This window comes from Schizosaccharomyces osmophilus, chromosome 2 (assembly GCF_027921745.1).
Source record: "Schizosaccharomyces osmophilus chromosome 2, complete sequence".
Classification (NCBI taxonomy): Eukaryota; Fungi; Ascomycota; class Schizosaccharomycetes; order Schizosaccharomycetales; family Schizosaccharomycetaceae; genus Schizosaccharomyces; species Schizosaccharomyces osmophilus.
The window spans coordinates 2,162,575-2,186,423 of record NC_079239.1 but is presented as its reverse complement, the minus strand read 5'-3'; the positions used below and the strand labels follow the sequence as shown (position 1 = coordinate 2,186,423).

General features: G+C 38.6%; 12 protein-coding genes and 1 non-coding gene across 13 annotated transcripts; 5 read left to right on the top strand and 8 right to left on the bottom strand.

The window, feature by feature from the left end:
• Positions 1–59: 59 nt before the first annotated feature.
• Positions 60–2,567, bottom strand: ure2 (nickel-dependent urease Ure2; the record flags this gene model as incomplete). Its single annotated transcript, XM_056182278.1, has 1 exon — positions 60–2,567. The coding sequence occupies one exon, from the start codon at positions 2,565–2,567 to the stop codon at positions 60–62; it is 2,508 nt and encodes an 835-aa protein (XP_056037450.1).
• 5_ureB_sRNA lies at positions 1,322–1,613 on the top strand. The gene has a single exon (XR_008803701.1). It is a non-coding gene; the product is annotated as a 5 prime ureB sRNA (small nucleolar RNA).
• A 626-nt stretch (positions 2,568–3,193) lies between the features above and the next one.
• On the bottom strand, positions 3,194–3,805 carry csn71 (COP9/signalosome complex subunit 7a; the record flags this gene model as incomplete). The annotated part of the gene is made up of 1 exon (XM_056182277.1): positions 3,194–3,805. The coding sequence occupies one exon, from the start codon at positions 3,803–3,805 to the stop codon at positions 3,194–3,196; it is 612 nt and encodes a 203-aa protein (XP_056038111.1).
• Positions 3,806–4,279: 474 nt separating this feature from the next.
• On the top strand, positions 4,280–6,613 carry ned1 (lipin, phosphatidate phosphatase Ned1; the record flags this gene model as incomplete). Its single annotated transcript, XM_056182276.1, has 4 exons — positions 4,280–4,339; positions 4,420–4,701; positions 4,862–5,003; positions 5,064–6,613. The coding sequence occupies 4 exons, from the start codon at positions 4,280–4,282 to the stop codon at positions 6,611–6,613; spliced, it is 2,034 nt and encodes a 677-aa protein (XP_056037458.1).
• Positions 6,614–6,993: 380 nt separating this feature from the next.
• On the bottom strand, positions 6,994–7,431 carry mrpl25 (mitochondrial ribosomal protein subunit L59; the record flags this gene model as incomplete). The annotated part of the gene is made up of 1 exon (XM_056182275.1): positions 6,994–7,431. One exon carries the CDS (start codon positions 7,429–7,431, stop codon positions 6,994–6,996), a length of 438 nt encoding a protein of 145 aa, XP_056037414.1.
• A 313-nt stretch (positions 7,432–7,744) lies between these two features.
• Positions 7,745–8,864, bottom strand: rec24 (meiotic recombination protein Rec24; the record flags this gene model as incomplete). The annotated part of the gene is made up of 2 exons (XM_056182274.1): positions 7,745–8,487; positions 8,597–8,864. The coding sequence occupies 2 exons, from the start codon at positions 8,862–8,864 to the stop codon at positions 7,745–7,747; spliced, it is 1,011 nt and encodes a 336-aa protein (XP_056037878.1).
• Positions 8,865–9,357: 493 nt separating this feature from the next.
• rga9 (RhoGAP Rga9) lies at positions 9,358–11,636 on the top strand (the record flags this gene model as incomplete). Its single annotated transcript, XM_056182273.1, has 6 exons — positions 9,358–9,469; positions 9,512–9,672; positions 9,719–10,438; positions 10,482–10,722; positions 10,761–10,847; positions 10,891–11,636. 6 exons carry the CDS (start codon positions 9,358–9,360, stop codon positions 11,634–11,636), a joined length of 2,067 nt encoding a protein of 688 aa, XP_056037455.1.
• Positions 11,637–11,664: 28 nt separating this feature from the next.
• tbc13 (Rab GAP Tbc13) lies at positions 11,665–13,825 on the bottom strand (the record flags this gene model as incomplete). The annotated part of the gene is made up of 7 exons (XM_056182272.1): positions 11,665–11,916; positions 11,969–12,532; positions 12,607–13,314; positions 13,364–13,447; positions 13,513–13,628; positions 13,681–13,757; positions 13,809–13,825. 7 exons carry the CDS (start codon positions 13,823–13,825, stop codon positions 11,665–11,667), a joined length of 1,818 nt encoding a protein of 605 aa, XP_056037454.1.
• Positions 13,826–14,363: 538 nt separating this feature from the next.
• On the bottom strand, positions 14,364–15,362 carry akr7 (pyridoxal reductase; the record flags this gene model as incomplete). Its single annotated transcript, XM_056182271.1, has 1 exon — positions 14,364–15,362. The coding sequence occupies one exon, from the start codon at positions 15,360–15,362 to the stop codon at positions 14,364–14,366; it is 999 nt and encodes a 332-aa protein (XP_056037382.1).
• Positions 15,363–15,902: 540 nt separating this feature from the next.
• Positions 15,903–17,405, bottom strand: alp7 (TACC protein Alp7; the record flags this gene model as incomplete). The annotated part of the gene is made up of 1 exon (XM_056182270.1): positions 15,903–17,405. The coding sequence occupies one exon, from the start codon at positions 17,403–17,405 to the stop codon at positions 15,903–15,905; it is 1,503 nt and encodes a 500-aa protein (XP_056037453.1).
• Positions 17,406–17,844: 439 nt separating this feature from the next.
• On the top strand, positions 17,845–20,122 carry ppk16 (serine/threonine protein kinase Ppk16; the record flags this gene model as incomplete). Its single annotated transcript, XM_056182269.1, has 4 exons — positions 17,845–17,868; positions 17,921–18,014; positions 18,081–18,130; positions 18,281–20,122. 4 exons carry the CDS (start codon positions 17,845–17,847, stop codon positions 20,120–20,122), a joined length of 2,010 nt encoding a protein of 669 aa, XP_056037771.1.
• Positions 20,123–20,345: 223 nt separating this feature from the next.
• On the bottom strand, positions 20,346–22,047 carry ytm1 (ribosome biogenesis WD repeat WDR12/Ytm1 protein; the record flags this gene model as incomplete). The annotated part of the gene is made up of 2 exons (XM_056182268.1): positions 20,346–21,511; positions 21,897–22,047. The coding sequence occupies 2 exons, from the start codon at positions 22,045–22,047 to the stop codon at positions 20,346–20,348; spliced, it is 1,317 nt and encodes a 438-aa protein (XP_056037772.1).
• Positions 22,048–22,857: 810 nt separating this feature from the next.
• pxr1 (ribosome biogenesis protein, G-patch domain, PINX1 family Pxr1) lies at positions 22,858–23,745 on the top strand (the record flags this gene model as incomplete). Its single annotated transcript, XM_056182267.1, has 1 exon — positions 22,858–23,745. One exon carries the CDS (start codon positions 22,858–22,860, stop codon positions 23,743–23,745), a length of 888 nt encoding a protein of 295 aa, XP_056037769.1.
• Between the last annotated feature and the right edge of the window lie 104 nt (positions 23,746–23,849).

Below are 23,849 nucleotides of genomic sequence, written 5' to 3'. Positions count from 1 at the left end.
GTTCATTAAATTGTTCTTTGCATTATTCAAACTCCCATCCATATATGCGGATGAATCCCTCAAAACATGAAATACCCTTGAGACAAAGGAAGCGTATCGGCAGGGTCACATTCCATAATGGCATCGTCTGCAGTTACTGTGTATGATTCCGGATCTACAGTCATCTTGGGCATATAACCGTTTAAAGCCATATCCTTTTTCCCGATATCTCTTGTTCCTTTCACTGCTTCCACCCGTTTACGAAGTTCATATTTGCTCATGATACCATTTGACAAAGCGTAATTCGATGCAAATGCAATACTTCTTTCAGGAGCTTTTGCGCCAAACATTTCCCAGGAAAGAATAGGAGAAACAGTCGGAATTGATCCATTAGGATCTCCCATCATTGCCATTGCAATCATACCTCCTTTAAGCACCATACAAGGCCTGGCACCAAAGTCCGCAAAATCCCATAAAACCAAATCGGCAAATTTACCTACCTCTACAGATCCAACAATATGTGAAATCCCGTGGCTAATAGCCGGATTGATTGTGTATTTGGCAACATAACGCTTGACACGAAAGTTGTCTACCCCAGTTCCATCATCTTCTGGTAAGTATCCTCGTTGTGTTTTGTTTTTATGAGCCGTCTTCCAGGTCCTCAAAATAACTTCACCGCAGCGACCCATGGCTTGAGAATCAGAACTAATCATACTGATAGCACCCAAATCTTGCAAAACATCCTCAGCTGCAATTGTCTCGGCGCGAATACGAGACTCAGCGAATGCCACATCTTCAGGAACGTTTTTCGACAGATGGTGACAAACCATTAACATATCAAGTTCTTCGTCTAAAGTATTTTTAGTATAAGGTCGCGTAGGATTTGTACTTGAAGGTAAAATATTGGGATTCTGTACAAGCGAAATAATATCCGGAGCATGTCCGCCTCCAGCTCCTTCAACGTGATAAGTGTGTATGGTGCGACCTTTGAAGGCCTTAAAAGTTCCCTCAACAAAGGAAGATTCATTCAATGTATCCGTGTGAATTAAACATTGAACGTCATACTCATCACAAACAGTTAAACAAGAATCTATGGTAGCGGGAGTGGAGCCCCAATCTTCGTGAAGCTTCATACCGCTACATCCAGCTTCAATTTGGGAACGAAGGGAAGAATGGCCACTATCATTTCCCTTCCCTGTAAGACCAATGTTCATCGGATAAGAGTCTGTAGCTCTAAACATGGATTTTATAAGGTCCGCATTGGGAGTGCAAGTTGTAGCATTACTTGCTGTGCTAGGCCCAGTTCCACCACCATACATGGTTGTAATTCCTGATGCTAGAGCTTCTTCAATTTGCTGAGGACAAATGAAGTGAACATGACTATCCATACCTCCGAAAGTAACGATTTTATTCTCAGCAGAAATAACATCGGTAGACGAGCCCACAACCATGTTATCTGTGATACTGTCCATAGTATCAGGATTACCGGATTTACCGATACCCACAATGAAGCCGTTTTTGATACCAATATCAGCCTTGAAGATACCAGTATAATCAACAATTAAGGCGTTAGTTATGACTGTGTCGAGAGATTCATTCATCGATCTTCCAGTCGCTTGTCCGGTTCCATCACGAATAACTTTACCTCCGCCGAAGACGGCTTCGTTGCCGTATTCTGTGAAGTCCTTTTCCACTTTGACAACCAAAGAAGTATCACCTAAACGAACCTTGTCGCCGGTTGTGGGTCCATACATGGTCGCGTACATTTCACGGGGAATCCGATACGGTTGGATATGTTCAAGATTGCCATGGCCTGGTACTTCGGTTTTATGCATGAATCCTTGGCTAACCAGATTCTTTAGGATTTCAGGAACTAGCGATTGATGGAATGGACCCTTAGAAAGAGAATTCCCTCCATGAATGACTTGTTTACCGCCAATGGGAATTAAATGAACTACTTTTGTGACTCCAGGCTCAAAACGAATGGCAGTCCCTGAGGGTACATCCAATCTTTTGCCATAGGCCTTTGCACGGTCGAAACATAACTTTTCGTTTGTTTCGAGAAAATGATAATGAGAGCCAACCTGAATGGGACGATCCCCGTAATTCGTTACTTGCAAAGATATACGAGGCAAGGTAGGTAAAAGTTCGATTTCTCCTTCTTCTACTTCTACGTAGCCAGGAACATTTTTGGGCGCATATAAGCTTTCGTCTACGTGAGGGAACAATTCTGGCGCCGGGATGGGGAGAAAACTACCGTACAAAGCGATTTCCAGATTACCGTCTGGAGTACACACAGGGTCATGGATGGTTACCAAGTAAGTTCCATCAGGAAACGTAGCTTCGACCATAAGTTCGTGTAATAAATGAGTTACTTCTGGTTGAACATGGCGTTTCCCTAGCATGTTCTTACCAATACTCATCAGTTCAGCAACAGAATGAGTCCCATCGCGAACATACTCTTGGATTTGAGAAGCAATTAGCGAATTTGCTTCTAACTTATTTAGTCTAACACCACGGCAAAGTCTTTTTTGAGCCAAAGAACCCAACTGATGAAGGAGTAACTTGTGTAATTCTCTTGGTTGCATTCTGTCGTAACAATTCAACAAATACCCCACAAGAAAGAAGAGTAAAAATGAAATTGAAATAAGCTGTAGACGGTATTTATAAACAAATCCTAATCAGGAATGGAAGAACTATGCATTAGGGCTTATCTTGTATATCAGAGTATATCAAAAGAAGTGCATTAAGGTAAGAGCGTACCGAGAAGTGGGTTATCCGAGAAGAAAGGATTTTAAAAGTCACTACAACTTGAACATGGAGAGCGTTGTTATACTTTTTGTAATAACTTTAAGACTTTTATTTTATGTTTATGTTTATTTTATTATTCTTTTAGGGTCGTTTATGAAAGGTGTAGAAATCGTCGAAAATGCAAAAATGCAAGAATTAAACTAAGTAAATAAAGCATTTAGATTCAAGTTGGTGGTTTTAGCCATGGAGTTCTCAAGAATTATTGAGTTAGAATACTAGAAATTGAAAATCAAGAAATGTGAATACAAGAGTTTGTTTCATGCCAGTAAACTACATCTTCTGCAATCAAAAGAACTATTTCTTCCAATGGAACGAGTACACAAGGAAAGAGTCTTTGATGCAGCATCTACCACGAGTACAATAACATGAAAAAGGAGGACATTTTGAAACCATAAAGTAGCGTTTACCCTTCCATGGGACTATCGTCAGCTCGTGCGCGTTTGTCCGAAACGTACTGATCGAAGCCATCATTACTGGACAGTCGGCTCGTACGTTTATAAGACTTGGTCAATGGAGGATCGGCGTCGGTTTTCGGGAAGGCTTTTGAGCAACGTTGTGTAAACTTTGAGAGAGTATCCTTCATTTCTTGAATTCGGGTATCATTCAAACTACGCTCCATGGCCCATGACACATGGAGGGTGCGAGACTGAGAATTAAGTTTTCCAACAAGGATTCGTTTCATCATTGCTTGAATCAAGTATTGTTCAAGTATGACATCCTTTTCCTTTGGAAGAAGTGGATCGTCTAATTTTAATTGTTTCCACAGATCCTCATAGGAAATGCTAGAACCCGTGTGCCGTACTGCAGCATCTACTAGTGACAAAAGTCGCAGCTTGTCTAATCGTTCCTGACTCCAATCGACTGAACTATCTTGAATTGATCCTTGGTAGAAAATATTCAATAGTTGGCATACTGCCGGAGACACACTACCTTGAGATGCTTGACATTCCTGCCACAGGGACCCGTACGAGAACGTATTGGGATCGTCAATTGCGGCTAACAATTCTTGATCCATATCCTAACGTAAATAAATAAATCTATGTATATCTAAACTGAGTTTTTGCAGTGTTAATAGAGCATACACTAAGTTGGTCCTATCAAGAAAACTTTCTTGGCAATCAATGCAAATTCATGAATTCTGGTCAAAATAAATCCAGGCAATGGACGAGCTTAATGGAATTGAAATGAATTGAAGCCCTTATATAACCCGTTTTGCTTCAAACAAACATTTAAAACCAGGTACTATTATGTCCGAAAAAATGCAAACAACCGATCGCAAAATCAATGCAGAAAATAATCAGAAAATTCGAATTCAACTCAATTTGAGTAAACCAAAACTGAAACGAGCTTTTTCTCAGGTTATGTTTGTTGAGAACTTTGGTACTCACGATGGGTACCCACACCTCAAAAGGTGTCCCATCCTTCCTATGAGTAGTTACGGTATGAGAATTGTACTTTCTACCAACATTTTTTTAAAGAGAGTAGCACGATGCAATATGTAGGAAGGGCATTTGATTCTGTTACGAAGACATGGAATTCTATCAATCCCGTACGTATAGTAATATATAATGGGCAAATTTCCTATGGTTATTTCATTACGAATTTGAAACTGACCCAAACAAACAATAGTCTACGTTATCAGGAGCCATTGACTTAATTGTAGTAGAACAGGAGGATGGAACTCTTGCATGCTCACCTTTTCACGTTCGATTTGGGAAATTCAGCTTACTGTTGCCTTCTGACAAGAAGGTTGAGTTTTCAGTAAATGGCCAATTGACCGATTTCAACATGAAATTGGGAGATGGGGGAGAAGCTTTTTTTGTTTTTGCTACTGAAAATGCAGTGCCTAAAGAATTACAAACTTCGCCCATTGCTTCTCCCATGGCCTCTCCAAGACAAGGTCCTCTCATTGTATGTGGAATGAAGTGGAAAACTATTTTGATAATAGTTCTTACATCAGGATTTGTTCTTTGATGACCAGAAAACTGGCGCAATTACTATCGTCAATGGTTTTGCTAAAGAAAAACTTCAGCATGATAAAATATTTTTGGACGAAGCTAACTTGTCATAGAATATTCACGAGCCTCAAGATTTGCAATTGGAAAGCCCTGCACAAAGCAATTATCCGAATTCAACAGACTTATTTCTCGGCGAACCAAATCAAGTGTTCCCTGCTACTCGAGACTCTTATCGACGTTCCAATTCTGATGCAAGTAAGTTTTCATAACATATTTTCATTTTAAATCAACTTTTTTACTAACAAAACTTTTTAGGTGAACGAGTTCCATTTCCTAATTTTGTCCACAGGCGACATTCCAGTATGGGTGATGTTGGCAGTGCCGAGACAGAGCCGTACGGTCGATTGGAAGGAACAGCGTTAGTAGACTTGAAGCTTTTACAAAAGGCAAAAGAACTTGGAAAACGTCTGTCTGGTAAAGAACTTCCGGCACATATCGACGACAATGGCGATGTCATGTTAGATATGACAGGCTATAAAGCTTCAGCCACAAATTTTAATATTGCTGAACTTGCCCGTGAAACTTTTAAAGACGAGTTTCCACTAATAGAGAAATTATTTCGCGAAGATGAGGAGGGAAACCTATGGTTTCATGCCTCGGAAGATGCAAAAAAATTTGCTGAAGTTTACGGTCATAGTCCTCCTGGAAGCCCCATAAAAGCACCTTCTTCTCCAAAATCCGATTCTGCCCTTATAAATGATGACAGAGGAGATTTACGACCATCTTCCTCATTGTCCGAACGATCTTTGCCTCCCTTTCCTAGTAATCCTTCCTATCATTATGCAAAAACCTTACGACTTACTTCTGATCAGCTTCGTTCTTTGAATTTGAAAGCTGGAAAAAATGATTTATCCTTCAGTGTCAATGGAGGTAAAGCCACGTGCACCGCCAACCTATTCTTTTGGCGCTACAGTGATTCTGTTGTTATATCAGATATCGACGGTACGATTACTAAATCTGATGCACTCGGTCATATGTTTACGTTGATCGGGAAGGATTGGACGCACGCAGGAGTTGCCAAGTTATATACAGATATTACAAACAATGGATACAAGATAATGTATTTAACCAGCCGCTCTGTAGGCCAAGCAGATTCAACTAGACATTACTTGCAGAATATTGAGCAAAACGGCATTTCTCTACCCGATGGGCCCGTGATTCTTTCTCCTGATCGAACAATGGCAGCCCTACATAGAGAAGTTATCCTCCGTAAACCAGAGGTATTTAAAATGGCATGTTTACGTGATCTGTGTAACTTGTTTGCATTACCAGTTCCGAGAACTCCTTTCTATGCTGGATTCGGGAATCGAATTACGGATGCTATTTCCTATAATCACGTTCGTGTTCCGCCGACAAGAATATTTACTATCAACTCTTCTGGTGAGGTACATATTGAACTACTTCAACGGAGTGGATATCGAAGTACATATGTTTATATGAATGATTTAGTCGATTACTTCTTCCCGCCAGTTGAGATCTCAACCAAAGAGGATCTGTCAAATTTCACCGATGTCAACTTTTGGAGATCACCACTACCAGAATTGAGTGACGAGGAAGATGAACCAAAAAAGAAATCCCCGAAACCTTCAAAAATCACAGAGTTAGTTGAGGAAGCTCCATCGGTAAATGAGAATGATAGTGACCAAAATATCGATGTGTTCAACGATGAAGGAAGAGATGATATTTCAAGCCCTCTCATGCAAACCTTGCAAAGTATAAATTTGGATGATGATCTTAATTGGGAACACCAATTTCTTGACGAAATTGAAGAGAAGTTTGATGATAACTACATGAGAGCCTATTAATGAATTAAATTCCAGTTAATGACCCCCATAATATGAGACTTACGATCCTAAAGATACACGGAAAGCATAAACGACTGAAGCTAATAGAATAGAATGGTTTGGACTAGAAAAGATTTATTGTTATTTTATACGTAACATAATAATTATTGATGGGAAGACCCATAATTCGAGAGAAAACATAGTTTTGCCAATTGATTTAATGTACACATAGAAAATTATTTATTGGGGGATACGGAAAATATAGGAAGTAAATATTATGAACCATTCTGAATAGCAGATTCGATATTAGAGCAAGATACTCAAGACATCGGAACTACCAGCATAAACTGAGGGAGTATATATTGTCATGGAAGAAACAAGCTAACTGATAAGTCGGTAATTTACAATGGGGGAGCTTCAGGTTGAGCATTCCGCTTCTGTCGACTCTTTTTGAAGTTGTCAGTTTTCTGTATTGACTCGGCAAACTTCTTCTGCTTATTCAGCAAAATCTCGTCTCGCTTGCGTTCTGCAATTCTGCCTTTAGGAAACAAAACACCTTTCAAAATGTGCCGGGTGGAGTCCTTATTCCATGTCATCTCTTGAGGAAGTAAGTGTTCCAACTTATGATACTTGGCTTCCTTAAAGATATCAGCTTGGCGTCTATTGGAGTAATGTGGGTCTCTTAAAACTCCATTTAAAGGATTTCGTGTAGGTAAGAAAGGATTTATTCTATCGGACTTTGTTGACCAAGTATGGGCGGCTTCTGGAGGAAATTTTTGTAAGAATTTTTTCAAAGGAAGAGAAATTAAATTCCAAACCTCTTTGCTGATGACCGACATGGTCTAATTGACAGGTGAAGGGAGATGGTAGAAAGCAGTCGGCAAGGCCACGCTTTCAAGACCCAGGGTTTTTCAGGCTACACCAAAATAAAAGAGCTTAGGCTCAGAGTGATAAATAGAAATTTTTACAAAGAAATTCGTGAAAGCTTTGTGGAAATAAAATTCTGCAAACGGCACTTTTGACCTAAATAATCGTTGACCTTGTTTCTTTTAGGAAATTTATATCCACTTCGATGAAGTGAAGAAATAATCCTTGCGAAGGTTCTTTACTTTCAATATGTAGAAATTATAAAGAAAAAGAAGCTATAAAGATTTAGGTATCGTCAAAAAGGTCATTGGGCGGTAATAATTCTTTCAGTCCAGCCAACAGAACGTAAGACGATGCAAAATTAGATCCCGAATTGCTTGACTCATGCGTATGCATCTCTTCTTGCTGAATAAGGTTCCTCAGCTTTCGGACGCCAGAATTGGCAATCTGCGAAATACGAATATCATATGAGTGAAGACATGGAAAGAAGATTTCTGTAAAAGAAAAGAAGCATTCGCTGAAAAGGAGCCGTGCTTCAAAATCCGCACTCTTGCAGTTAAGGAAGCACGTTTCCATCTGTGATACCACTTGGTGTACAAGCTGTTCAAGTAAATTAGGAGCTGCAGTAGAGAGCTTCAAAAATATTGATTGTTCCAAAAATTTATAAAAGTCCAAAAACTTCGCTCTTGGCGAAACGGGCAATCCCCTTGCAGCATTTGTTTGCATAATCCGATGCGTGTCAACAATTAAGTGTAAAACAAACTCTGCCAAGTCCGCCAAGCGCATCGCAATTTGGAGCATTCTTAGGTCTTTTTTTAGTAGAATAAGAATGTCCTCAAAGAGACCTTTAATTTTGGCGAAGAACTCATCTGGATAGTCCTTTGCAGACGATATTCGTGGATCCGCTGAACACTTTAAGAACCGAAATATCCCATCAAAGACATAGTTAAATGTTTTTAGTGAAACTCCTTCTGAGCTTGCTCGTTTTTCTTGCAGACAATCATAAATATTCGAAAGCAGGTATAAATCTACAAATAGCGTCAGTAAGTATTATAATTTCAAATGGTAAGTAAACTAATCAATAAATTGAAAAAGAAACCTTCACGCCATCCCAGTTTCTTATACAAACACACATACCTATATCGTCAATTTCCTTCTTTAATACTCTGGTGGGAATATTCAAGGTCTCGGAAATAAAAGAAGTTTTCAATTGAAGTTTGTTTTTCTCTTGATTAAGTACTTTTTCCGCGAACAACTTTGCTTTCAATTCGTGATTCTTTTCATCTTGCAATTGCTTCCTCAGTCTTTTGATATAGACGTCTATTCGCTCTTCTTTCGGTCTATTCCTTACAATATTCCATGCAATAGCCAGTTTGGTCTCATCTCCTTCTAAAACATTGTCCATCTTATGAATTGGAAGTTTGTTTACGCGTTGATAATGAACGCGTAAGACGAGTAACATTTGTATTGTTTAGTGTAGCCTAACATAACATCGTTAATGGCTCTTTGTTTACATCCTGAATTACTTTCATCGTTCACCAGTATACTTACCTGTGCCATTTGCAAATTCGAAATCATACCGTCTTTTCTTTCATATTTGCTATAGTTAATTTTGCTTCACTTTTGTAAGTAAACTCTTCATTGAGAGAGCTCAAGGAAAACGTGACTTTTCCAAAACGTGACTTTTCCTTCAAAGAATACTTGCAGTCTACTACGAAGTAAGGTACTAAAGATTCTGTAACTCTTTCTTTTCTTGTTTTTGGTATTTCTAAAAATCATTCGTGTCAGAAATCCTAACTGTGTTCATATAGTCAATCGTTTCTTCATCGAAGAAAGTCTAGAAAATAACAACGAGGCTTCCTTTTCACTTTTATTTTTGGGGATATTTCTGAAATCTAATGATTACTATGTGGGATGGGTTTTCCAACTCGTTTTGGACTAGAGATTATATTACCGGTGTCAAAAGTGCTCAGGAGTTAATCAACCAAGGCATTGAGCAAAATAAAAGCCGTACGGATTCTAGAAAATAAATTCATATTAACTGTTTCCTAGTACTTTTTTTATTGCAAACAAAGTCGAAGGCACTGATCGCATGCTCCGATATTTTGGCCAAAGCATGTGCTAAACACGATAAACAATATCCTTTTAGTCATGAGACAAACATCCTCTTGACTACTGCAGCTATTAACGAATTAAGAGAAGATTACTTTTGCGTATGTTATTGATGGTCCTTGTAAATAATTAACACATCCTATGTAGGAAGCAAGCTTGCAGAAAAAGTGGAGTGAGCAATTAGAAGCTTTAGTGATTAGTCCTTTCGAAAAATGGAACAAGACGTATACAAAGCGAGTTGGCTCGTTACTTGCGACTATTCAAGTCAAAGTCGATAACTACAATTCACGCTTAGTACATGTGCAAAGGTTGAAATCTTCCATGGTAAACCCAAAACAGCGCGGGCACAGAAAATCAAGCTCTTTGAGCTCTATCAGTACATCAACAAGAAGCAGCAATACAAGGATCGAATCTGACATACCTTACATTTTAGCTGGCAAAAGTTATTCTAATGATGAGTTTTCTAAGCTTTTATCAAGTTTGAAAGAATCGATCAACAAAGTAAGCAATAACAATCCCGCCGAACATGCGACGCATGGAACAAACTTTCAAAAAGCATTGTCATATACTCTTCCAGGTTTAGACAAGCCAAAGCTGGAACAAATCACTGACGATCTAGCTGCTCTTGATATTGTTAATGTACGAGAAGGACTGGACCAACCAACAAACGCATCAAGTTCGAATGTTCACTTGACACAAAAAGCTTTTAACCTCATAAACGCGGTTCAGGTAGACTCTCTCGATAGCTCTTCCTATTTCACTACGCCAAATGAACAAAAACAACATTCTATTCCGAGTGTTTTTGATAAATATAATCTGGCGTTTAGTAATTTGGAACAATCAAGAATCGAGCTAGAGCAATATTTGGTACGTGCCTCTTGATATTAATTTTATTAAGCTAACTGTCCAGTTTACATATTATAAGGCACTTGAAAAGTGCGAACTTGACAGACTCTCGGCGGTCGAAACCATTTTCACAGACAATTCTCAATGTTTTTCCGGATTCATATCTGGTTTGGAAAACGTTGTCTCGAATCAAAATAAAACGACACGTTCTCTAGATAAACTACAAGATCTTTCTAATCAAGTCAAACGTTATTACACTGGTTACTTTACGTCTATCTCGAATGCAGATTTGTTCTTACAAAATGGTAAAGTCAATCTTTATTCTTTAGATTCTAACTTTCAGCATATGAATCCCCTGGTAAATCAAATTCTTCTATTGATACACAGATATCCAGAATAGTGCCAGAAGTTTTGACCTATTTAATAGATGGTAAGAGAAATGACTCTTGCTTACATTTACTAACCAACTGTAGGATACTCTTATATAAAAGACTTTGATGGTATAGAATTTCATTATAATTTCATTACTAACAGTTTAGCTCTATACACAATTTGGACAAAAGAGGTCCCTTTAAAGAAAGCCTATGAATTGAAGTTAATATTGCTGAGCGCAATCGTCGATCTCGTTCCAGTATTGGAAAAGTATCCTTTGCATATTATCGCTTTCTCATTAAAACTTTGTTTACTGGAAATGTCAGATTCTCTTATTCGTTCCAGCTTCTATGACTATTTCAATGCCCTTTATTTAACTTATACTGAAGATAAAGATATAGAGCATCGGGTTTATTCTATTCGCCAATGCTTACTGCACCTCCATAGTACTCAATTGAGGCTACTTGAAGACATTATATCTCACTTCCATTTCTTCGCTGATTCTGCTCAATTTTCTAGAGATGATTTGTACAGAATTGCCAAAATAATTTCGCCATGTAAGTTATATCCGACGAACTTGGATCTAATGCTTTTAGGTATATTAAGACCTCCCAAAAATGTGAACCAAATTTCAATTGAGGATACGCATCCCATTTCATTAGTTGTAGATCTGATACAAGAGTTTAGACAAATATTCGGAAACCTTGAACGTTCCGTGACACCTCCTATAGAAATGGAACGAGCACTGACCCCCATTAATACCTCCCCGACTAAACTAAAATCTTCTCGGTCTTCATCCCCCATCAAAATGCCCTCACCGACCAAACTTTTTCGTCCATTTAGTTAAACAAAGTTTAAGTCGTACTATCGATGAATTAAATTACATTTTTTCGAGATACGGTTTTTCGTCTGCGTGACTCACCAATCTTGCGACTGGTATCAGTAAAATCCTCTTCTTCACTAAATTCTTCTTCTTCCGTTACGTAGCGGACAGCATCTCCGACAATATTTCCTACTTTGTTAAATAGGTTATTACCCTTTGTTTTTAAAGTTGACCATCCTCCCTCCGAATCTTGATGTTCTGGTGTTTTCGGTGTAGCAAATATAGTTCGAACGTTCTTATTTATCTAAAATTTTGTTAGCAGCCAGAACTGATATGTTTGGATCATTATATCTTACCTTAAAATAGGGATTTGGAGGTGTTTCATCCAAAGAACTTCGAAAACTGGGGAAGAAAGATCTAGAGTCGCTTGCGGGTTCTTCTGAATCTTTACTAGGCTGTTTCACGTTTTGAGAACTGGTGTTTTTGACACTATTGTAGGTTGCAAGCATTCGATTTTTCACTGAGTTAGTCAAGTCGTTTGTAATAAAAGATTTTCCGGGGACATAAGACATATCACTTCCTACACTTTTGTTTTTCCTTAATGACTCCAATTCAAAAGTCACATTCAACAACGTCGACATGTCCGCAGAAAATTGAGATTGAAGTAGCTTTATAGAATCTGCGAAGCTATACTTTAGAAGATATTCTCGTAACTCAATTAGAATAGCACAACAAAAATCTATAGCAAAATCGAATGCGCCATTGAAGCCATCTTCATTTTTGCCTAATAAACGTGCTCGTGTTTGATCAGCAATAATTGAGTCCCACAGACGTATTACATCCGGCAAAGGGAATTCTTGAGTGAAAAGACAAGTATACCAGCGAAAAGAGTAGTAAGCGGGATTGATTTCCTTCTTTTTCTGTATAGTAATTTTGTTAGCCTTCACACTTTTAATAACACCTCTTCCTTTTATTCTAAGTAAAACCAACATACCATACATTCCCATAATTCAAAATCGTATTGCCGTAAGCGGTCTGTGAATTTTGACATCAGGAAGTAAATGCCATGACCAGAGTCATGGTCCAAAGTTTTTTCGTAAAGATCGCGAACTTGAACCATCATCTCTGTAAATAAAAAAAATGAGTCACACTCGCAATAGAATCGATTTTCATAAGAAGGGTCTGTTGCTAAGACATAATATAAAGGAGCGAGCAGTTCATTCATGCCTTGAACATACCCAATGCCAGGGTTTAATTTAGCGTAAATAAATAAAATTCGTTCTGTAGCTTCACGATGAATACCTAATTCATCCTCGTCATTTTCTTGAGATGCTTTTTCTATGCTTTTTCTTGGTTTGTTGGACAAAATACTTGAGGAAGTAGGAGACTCACTGTCCAGTTGATAAATCCTTGCTTGTAAAGAGTAATGCGAATCCTCTAAAAATTGGATATATTCTTCTTTATTCTGAAAAGAAATGTCCTGGATTGAGGATCCGGTCTGAGTAAAAGATGAGGTGCTTCCAGAGTTTTCGACTTGAACTTCTGCAGCAGAGGAAACAGAAAAACTCATAGCATCATCTGATTTTCCTTGAAAAAAGGAAAGATCTGGTAAAGTTCTTCGAATGTCTTTGTCAATTTGTTCCAATGTTTGGTTATCTTCAAAATACTGTTTCCATCTTGAGTCTTTATTTGTGCTTAAAGGCTATAAATTATCAGAAAAAGTTCATGGAACGTGTAATTGAGTAGCTTACATGATCCTCAGCTTCAGCGGTTTCAGCATCTTCTTGTAAACTGAGTTTTTTCCATGGGTCTATGAGGAGTTCCTGAACAAATGACTATGCGATGTTGATTAAAATAATGACAGAAAATATAAGGAAGGAATCATATAAATCTCTCATACCGTATATGTTTCTCGATGACTACGCAAGACTTCTTTCCACTGAGACTTGTCAGTGGGCAGGTATTCTAGCATCAGCATCCACGCCTTCGACCGTATAGAATACTCATCTGGAATCCCTATTCCATGTTAGGAAATTGTCGTTTTGGCATTAAGCAAAGTTTAGCATACCTTGAAGACATAATCCACATAGGCCAGGGAGAGATACGGGGTTTGGTGAATTTAATATGGTAGTAAATCTTTTCAGCCTGTAAAAATGTTAGCTGAAGATTTTCACCGACTAAAAGCATTGGGAATACCGCTCCTTGTAGTCCATCCTTAACAATGGTATTTTCAAATCAATTCAGCATATAAAAGGCCCAAAACCTATTTTTTTTATACTTTTAAGTGTAAGGATTATATAAAAACTTTGATCCTTGCACTAATCAAGACTGTTTGTTATTTTGGAGGTTAGTAAACAGAAGTGAGCATAATATGACAAAGCCTGCGAAGGTCTGCTATATACAAATCGACAAATCTGAATTATCTAAAAGGGTAAATTCTACGACTTAAATCAATTTGCTTGCTACCAAATTGATTCACATTAAAGAAAAAAGTATATCCAGCATGACTGTACAAACGAACAGTATCAACGATTGAATGAAACTGACAATACAAATGAATACATAAGGAAAATGAATGACGGACAAGGTTTGGTCGCGTAAGCCACTGATAAATGTACGTTGTTGTAGTAGCATTTGCTTTATGAATGATATCCAAAATGCATAACTTATATTAGATGAAAAAACATTATAAACTGATTTTAACGGTAATGATACACCTAATAATATAAAACCATGTTAGACAAGACACTCTTAAACATTAAGTGTAGGTTCAATCTGTTCATTATAGCGATAACCCGCAATGGGAAACTTCTCCAACGTAGCATAAATTTCCTTAACTTGGACTGGTGATAAAGGTTTAAGAGCTGCCTTCAGGTTTTGTTTAAGACGGGCTACATTGGTGGCTCCTGGAATGGGAATAACCTTGCCTTCACCCACGGCAATTAGAAAACTTATAGCCATCTCAGGAAGTGTTAGGTTGTAAGACTCTGCCTGCGCTTCAAGGGCATGAATGCAAGTGAGGTTCTTCTTGAATGTTTCGGGCTGAAAACGATCCAGGTGGTGAAGGAAGGGGAAAGACTTTGTAAACCGTTCCAAGTCTTCTATTTTCTTTACAGTACCGGTGAGTAAACCGCGGGCAACGGGACTATAGGCAATAAGGGGAATGTTCAAACTCTTGCAAGTGGACAAAACACCGTTTTCTTCAACTTCACGAGACCACAAGGAGTATTCCGCTTCGACAGCAGCTAAGGGCAGAACAGCGTGAGCACGACGAATGGTGTTGGCAGATGCTTCACTTAAGCCAACACTACCAATATCTCCTGCATCTACAAACTTTTTGAGAGTTTTCATTTGCTCCTCAATAGGCACTTTGGAGTCAACACGAGCACATTCAAAAAGATCGAGCTTTTTGGTACCGCGAAGATGTTTCAATACGTTTTTGATACTTTTGCCAATATTCTCCTTATCACCGCGTGGAGTAAGCGTGCTATCGATACCACCCTTAATTGACAAAAACACCTTGTTTGCATTTTCCGGTCTCGTTTCAAAATAGCGAGCCAGCAGCATCAAATTCGCTGTAGGTGGATTCATTCCGTAGAATTCACCGCCGTTCCAAAAGGTGGCTCCATGTTCCACGGCATAGTCCATGGTTTCAAAAGCTTGTTCGTCAGGAGTCTGCTCGGTTCTCCAAGTGAATCCCATCAATCCAAACCCAACAGGTCCGACAGAAAATCCGTTCACAGTTGGCATATTTTCAAACGTCAAGTCAGTCCAAATATTTAGAAATTAGTTATAAGAAGAAAAAGAAAGACGAAAACACCAAGTGACAAAGTGAAACCAAATCAAATATTTGATTTCAAGAAATACGACTTTGTAAAAATGAAATTTAGATATAAACTTCGTATCAATCCGACTAAGTACAACTCGATAGGACCAAAGAGCCCTTTTATACCTGAAGCAGCAGAGATAGCTTGCTTACTAATCGAAGTAATGATATCATGAGACCCTGGTCGAACAATATATAGACTTTTGTATTTGGCATGTCACATATGTCATTAGTGGTAGTGGAAAGGCATAAAAAAGTCAATAGAAGATATATCAATTATGAATCCCAAAAGTTAAAACGTACAAGATGAAAATATGAAATGAAGGGTGTGTCAAGGAGATAAATAAAACAGGAAGTTCTTGAAAGTGAATAAAACACCAAATTTTGATAATTATAAGCACCTTGTAGAGGAAGTAGAGTAAACGTGAAAAGATTGAAAGACGAAAAACGGGATGATCTCAAATTTACTTTGTTCCAAGAGTTTCTATAACTTGAGCAAGCTCTTCGCTCATTCGAATAACTGCTTGACGTTCATCTCGTTCAATTCTAAGCTGCTCTTGCAAAGCTTCAATTTGAGAATTCAAGACATTCAAGTTATCCGTTTGTTCAGATTGTTTTTGGATAAAACTACGATCAGTAGAGGCCATGTCAGCTCTAAAGTTCTCCAAGAAGGCAGACATTTCTTGGCGCTCTTGAATAGCTCTTTCCAATTGTTTTCGAAGGGTATCGTTGTCCTCCTGCAGATTTCTCCTTTCTAATTCCCAAGAGGGATCACCAACGTTGGAATTAGCAGCGGCAACGGTAACTTGTTGTTGTAGCTCTTGTATAGTAAAATCATACTTTTTCGCATAATTGACTTTGAAAGCAGAAATTTTTTGGGTATGTTTAGCAGAATACTGAGCATGAAGATCTTCAGCGACTTTTTCCATTCGTTCCTGAAGCAACTTGTCAACATCTTCCTGAGTGTACGTTTGCCTTTTTGCAGAAGAAGAAGAAGAAGAAACACTAGAGACGGATGTCTTGTCTTCTTCCTGTGCTTCAATAAGCTTTTGACTAGTACCCTTAGCAGACGAAGCGACAGCATATTCGTTTTGCAGATGTTGATATTGCTCATTCATCGCAATTAATTGGCCAGAAAGATACGATAAAGAAGTATGAAGAGAATTTATTTCATGCTGACTGCCATTCAGCTTCGCCTTGTAGCTTTCTACTTCGGCCTCCAGTGCTGCTTGCTGCTTCTGTGAAGCACTAAGGGTTATTTCTGGAGGTAAGTCAGAGGAATTTGGAATCGAAGGATTGCTTAATTCTGTCGATGGAGGTGCTGGCGCAAAACGAGAGACGGGTTGTGCAACCTGCATGGAGGAATCGGCAGGATTGTTCTTTTGAGAACTGACCGAAGCTACGTGCGAGGCAGATTGATCATCGATTTGAGGTTGTGAGCTCGTATTTGGTGGACGGAATGAAAAGGATGATGTCGATGAGGGTACATAGGAAGCGGGAGCAGGCTGACGGAGTGCTTGTGTGGAAGTATTAGGTGCATTATTCGTAGGGACACCTGCCGAAGTAACAGGAGCTTTTGGCGTGACAACAGACTCTGCATTTCGTTTTCGATGCTTAAATTCGGGAGTCTTGTGCTGAAAAATTTGAGGTGGGTGCATGCGCATTTGTCGGGGTGTACTACCATGGGAAGGCGCCGAAGAATATGAAGCCATAGGAGCGTCATAAGATGGCCGATGCATTTCTAAAGAATGTAGACGGTCATTTACACGCTTATTTAACGATTCCTTGAACTGATATTGAGTAGTGGCTGATCGCGCACTTAGTTTGGGATATAATTTAGGAGCTGGCATCGCGTCTTCAGTTCCTCGAAAAAAACCGGAATCTCGCTGCCCGTATGTATTGCCCTCCTTTGACATAAAATTTTGAGGAATAGATTGATCCTCTTGAATGCTATTCATATTACTCATTTGAAGCTGAGAAGGACGCTCAGTAAAGCAATAAAATAAAACAAACTCCGTTAATTAAATGAAAAATCCAACGTCTATGGAGAATGCACGCAATGAATACTTTAAAAGTGCTCGAAAAGAAACAAAACCTCAACGCCCTAGAAATCGAAAGAAAAACTCATATATATCATAAACTATTATTCAAAAAGCACCTTTTATTTCATTCAATGCAATCGTAACGTCTAAAAACTTCGGTTTTTATGATAATTTCACACTTCTTTTGATGTGTAAATAGAACCTGGTATTTCCTTACAGTACGTAAACCTCAGATTGAGAACTCACCGATATTCGGTGACCTTTCGATATCTCTTCGGTGAGTTTTCCGAGAAAAATAATACTGCTACTACAACGACATAATAGAGCAGGTCAACTTTCAATATTATGATAGCCAATATCTAATATGAAGAAGAATGAAAGGGCAAATGTAAGGATTAAATTATGCAGGATGAAAATAGTCTAACATGAGTTCTAAACAGTTATCGGCCTCTTATAATGATCTAATTGCGAGCATCACCAATCCTCGAATTACGATCATTGGAACATATCGCGTTGAAAGCGTCGTCGGTGAGGGTTGGTAAAAATTTCTACTTGAATTGTTTGCTCTTGAGGCCAGATTACTTACAGAAGTATGATTAGGGAGTTTTGGAAAAGTGTACCTTGCAGTTCATCTCCTTACAAACACAAAGGTATGTAGCATAATGCCAAAAGTGAAAGCATGCTTGATCAAGGAAATTGTAATGATATTCCAAATGAGAGGCTAGATGTTTTGTTTTGTTGTTTCCCGGGTGGAAGGCACATTCTCTTGCAAGAAACAAGAAATTAACTAGTTGATAAAGGTCGTTCTGAAATCGTCTTCTCGTAGAGAGGCTGTCATTTTAGCCCGAGAAATTCATCATCATCGTCGGTTGTTGCATCCCAACATCACGCGCCTGTATGAAGTGATATGTGCGGAAGATCGAATCTACCTAGCAATGGAGTATTGCCCCAATGGGGAATTGTATGAATTTGTCTCTCGTCAAGAGGCGTTGACTGAAAAGAAGGCTTGCAAGCTGTTTTGGCAATTGTGTTGCGCTATTAAATATTTACACACGCAAGGCTGTGTTCATCGCGACTTGAAACTTGAAAACATTTTTCTAGACAAAAATTTCGATATTAAAATTGGTGATTTTGGGTTTTCAAGGGACACTGATTGTTCACGCCGAACGTTTATGAGTACACGCTGCGGCACTGTAGCCTACTGTGCTCCTGAAATTGTTCTCGGTCAGAAATATATTGGCGAATGCGCCGATATTTGGTCTCTTGGTATTATCATGTATGCAATGTTGGTCGGTCGTTTGCCATTTGATGAAGACGACACCAGTCTGACCGAACATAAAATTATAAATGAACAGCCATTCATACCAGAAACGATATCCCCTAATGCAACTGACTTACTTATTCGCTTGTTACGCAAAGATTATCGTTTCCGACCTTCCATCGACCAAATCATCTCCCATCCTTTTTTTCGGGATAATAGATATCATTTCTCATCAATTAAAGATGTTACGATATCTACTAAAGCAGACGATAAAGTTCGTCGAAGGCTGGAATTGGTCGGCGTCGATATCGGTCAACTGAACTTGAGTATTTCTGAAAAACGTTGTGATCTTTTATATGGGTGGTGGCTATTGCTACTTGAAAAGGAAACAAAAAAGGAGAACAAGAAAATTCATTTGTTTTATTTGCAACATTCCAAGGGAAAGTCTTCTTCCTTTCATATCCCGCCGTCTTCCCCCTCATTAGAAACCGCCGAGGTGTCTGTAACCTCTAATAATTCAAAATTCAATAATTCTTCTCGGTCTTACCCTGGACAAAGCACTGGGAACTTGCTTTCTACGTTCAAAAGTTGGTTGCTTGATTCTAAGTCTAAACATACCTCGCGGACGGCTTCCCCAAGCTTTGATACTGTTTCAACGTCTTCGAAATGCTCAAAAAACAGTAAAATTCTTAGAAAAAAGAATTCCTTTGATAGTACTTCAAGCAAAAATGGAAGCGATTATAAACGGCCTTTCAACTCAGTTTCCTCGACGGAGGCGATAGTGGTTCCTCGAAAGAGTCCCATTGTTCAGCAGTCTTGTCCTTCCACAGATCCTCATTATAGAAGATCCAAGCCGAAAGAAGAAGAAAAGCAGAGCCTATCTGTTTCTCCTACTTCTGAAAAAAACACTTCAGAGAATTTTCAATCACCGGCTTCAGTATCTGAAGGATCTCTAATATCTACCAGTCTTCCAAATATAAGTAATCGTCTTTCCAATTGTCGCGGATGCAACTTGTCCCAGCTATCATCCGTAAATTCTTCCAAGTCCTCTCTGACACGATCATATTCGAATCTATCTTCGACGTCTTCAGCTTCGTTAGTATCGATTGTGTCTTCTCGTCCGTCAACTGGATCTGGCACTCGACCTACATCTTATCATCATCCTATAGATCGTTTGCATAAAAGCTTTCAATTTTCCGGTGGCGATTCCAATAACACACGGGTTAATGCTACTGCCATCTTTACTATTGGCGCTGCTCGTCGTATAGCTCCAACCTCGTCGTCGTTAATGTATAATAACCAAAATTTTGTACAGGAGGAAGATGAGCCTGAAGAAAGTTTTACATCCGATTCTTCAAGGCATTTTTCCGACATTTTTTAGATACAAGTAATGACCTATTTATTGTTAAATGCTATTGTTAGTTTCGTTTAATTATATGTTTTAAAGTTCAATTTTGTATTGATTCAAAACTTGTATCTATTTGTAACTAAATAAAGGAAGTCCTTAAACACATAGAAATTCACCGATTCCCAAAATTTTTTTTGTATTCTCAAAATCCTTATTGTCCCGTTTTAACCTATTAAATTAAAATACGAAGCCCCTTTTACTGGCTTTTGTCGAAGGATGAAGATTGATTTATTTGAAGCTGCTTGTCGGTACCACCAGAAACAATACCGATAGATTTGTTCCAGTCGACGGAGAAAAGTTTATCCCATTGGGAGCCTCCCTTGACAGTTCTTGGCAATGTATAAATACTGCCAGATGTAGCACGTACATCCCAAACGCGGCATGAATTATCGTGTGAGACGGATGCAAACATATAAGGATTTTCGGGACTGGCACATAAATCTGAGACTAAATTCTTATGTCCTGACAAAGTCATAGAAGTAATTTTATCACTTGTAACACGAGGGTCATGGAGTGTGATAGAACGAGCGGATGAGCCGCAGGCAAGAAGGTGAAGATCGTTTAACTTTTCAACACAAAGAAGGGGGTTCTTTGTAATCCTTGAAGCGACAGTCTGGCCAGTAATAAGATCCCAGGTTTTGATAGTATGATCAAGACCAACCGAATAAGCAGCAGAAGGATCCTGAGAAAAAATTACATCTGTTACGTTATCGCTGTGCCCTTCACATAAGAACAGGGGAGCACGAGCACCTTTACGAGGAACAAGTTCATCATTTTTACGACGACGTTTCGAGGAAGTCGCACTTGATGACTCCACTGTAGTTTCTGGTGATCTTTCAAAGTCCCAGATACCAACCGTTTTATCAGCCGAAGCAGATAAAAAAATGTTGGTTTCAGGTAGAGCACGAATACGTTCTACGAGACCCTTATGGCCAGTAAAGGTTGTACTAAAATTTGCTGTAGATTTCCCGTTCCCAATCTTGGAAAGATCATCTTCAATTTCCCAAAAATGAATCTTCTGGTCAAGAGATGATGTTAAAAAGCTTGTCTCTGGATTTTTCCAGGCAGTATTTTTTAAAGATGAGCCTAAACCAGGAGTCTGTAACTTAACTTGACCGCTTTTGTCCCAAATGCGAGCTATACCATCGTAAGAAGAGGTCAAGATATAGTTGGCAGAGAGCTGAACGCTGGAAATCCAATCATCGTGAGGAAAAGAAGCAAGATATTGAGGAGGAAGAGTTGATTCTATGTATTCAAGATCCAAAGTGGACTCAGTGGAGAGTCCATTTTGAACAATGTAATCGTCTAAAGAGGTTCGTAGAAGGTTACCTTGAATCAAGAACTCAAAAGGAGTAGATTTGTCTAGTAAGTTAGTACGTGAGGTGAGGAGAAAAATTATGGAAAATAAAAGACAAGATAAAGAATGGACGCGAAGAAGAAAGCGGCATGCTAATGAGTTTTTTTGAAAGAACGACACAAGCTTTTTCTTGATTATCTTTCATCATTATGAATTCTGCGTAAAGATGAAGAAAAAGAAGAAGGAATCTTAGCTAAAATAAGAAAAAAGAGAAAAAGTACCAATTAGAGGTTGTCAGAAAACACTGCAATTCTTCGAAACTTTTAATCGACAAAAGCGATAGTCCCTTACTTGTGTACGCCTTCATACGTAAAAAAAAAACTCATAAACAACATGATTTCCTCGCTTCAATGCTCATGAAAACATAGCTTGTCAAGGGAAACTCCATACCTGGTTTTAAAAGATGGTTGACAATTTGTGACAATCCATAACGCTTCAAAGAAGTCGGAATCAGAATTGGTGTATCACCAACAGTTAATTCTGGATTCCTTGTCGTAAAGCGAACCTGCACTTGTCCCGTAGGGTTCGTTTTCGTATCCATTGGGGTTGGTAAAAGTTGAATGTAGAGACCAGCTGAGGAAGTAGGAAAGTCTTAAACTGGCGGAGATACGAGCGCAACAAAACAGTTTGAAAAGAGCTACTTAAAAGAAATAGAATCAATTTTATAAAAAGAGAGACTGAATTCGTGTTTCGTGTTTAAGAACACCCTTTTTTCTCCTCAGAGATCAACTCTTCAAACACAGCATTCCTTATCCTTTAATCCTTCATATTTCATTAAAAAAAATTCCATTTTGTATTTGTAAATTTTTCTTGGAATGAAGCTTAGTCCAATTGCTACTCAGTGAGAAATTATGCAAAAAAGAACTTTGTCAGTCTGAAAAAAAAAAAAAAAAAAAATTGATTCATTGCTTCACGCCTTTCTCAAAAAGATATCTTTCTTCCTACTTAATTTCATTCAGTACGAAAAAGCCCACCGATCTGAAAGTACGATTTGCCAGGCCATCCTCACTTATTCACTACCACATCCAGGTCAAACCAAGGATTTGAGGAACCTCTGGAAAGTCCAATTCCATATTAACAGATATTAAAGAACAAAAGGAATTTTCATTTGACTTGGGCTTTGCAAGACAGAACAGCGTTCCTTATTGTTGAATTGGGAATTTACTACAAGCTCGTTTTCAACCTTGGCAATCTGGATTTTTTTTTTCATACTTTCGAAGTAACTGTACTATTTATTCTCTAAGGACTCTCTTTTTGGTATAGAGTGACTGGACTTATCTTCTTGTATATTCGTGATTTAGAAAATTGTTAATTTTGTTGGTACTTCTCCGTTGAACTCATATATACTACAATGGGATTGGCAGGAAATAAAGCAAAACAACAAATTGGGGCTGATCCAAGAAATTCCAGATGGGCAAAGAATAAGGATCGTAAAGGGTTCAAATTGCTAGCTTCCTACGGTTGGCAGGACGGAAATGGCCTTGGCCAACAACAGCATGGCCGAATTCACAACATCAAAGTGTCCTTGAAAGATGATACACTTGGTATTGGAGCTAAACCTTCCAACGACACCGAGTGGAGTGGGTTAGGTGAATTTAATGCTATTTTTGGAAGATTGAATGGTGATGAAAACGCCTACGGAATGTCAGCTGAAAAAGCAAGGCACCGGAAGCAATTGGATCAGCGTCAAGACGCTGAGGCTAAAAATCTTCGATCTCTTGAACTGGCACGTCGTTTTGTTTTGGGTGGAACATTTACAAGCGAGTTTACAGATTGGATGAAGAAAGCCGCCGAAGATGAAAACAGAATTGCTGAAGCAAGCTCTGACGATGAAAATTCAGGCTCTTCCGAGAAGGAAAGCAAGAAAAAGAAGAAAGAAAAGAAGTCTAAACACTCGTCTTCGTCCTCAAATAAGAAAGAAGAGAAAACCAAGCATTTGAAGAAGGACAAGAAGGATTCCAAGGACAAAAAGAAAGAAAAGAAGGATTCCTCAAAGAAGAAATCTTCGACAAAGTCTGACAAGAAAGAAAAAGAGGAAAAGAAACTTAAGCGTAAGAGGAAACATGCTTCCTCTTCTGCCTCCTCGGACTCAGAGGACGAAGATGCGGATACCAAGAGTTCTTCTCGCAAGAAGCCCACAAATGTGCATTTTCACACTCGAAGAAAGTTTCTTGCACAGAAGCGTGCTGCAGTCAGTGATCCTACAGCATTACGTGAAATTTTGGGAATTAAGGGTTAATCAGTTTTGGATGCGGTCTTTGTTCGGTATATGTACGGTCTTTAATATTGTATTAATATGATAAATGATTTTTGTGTTTAACAATGATTTATATTTGGCAAATG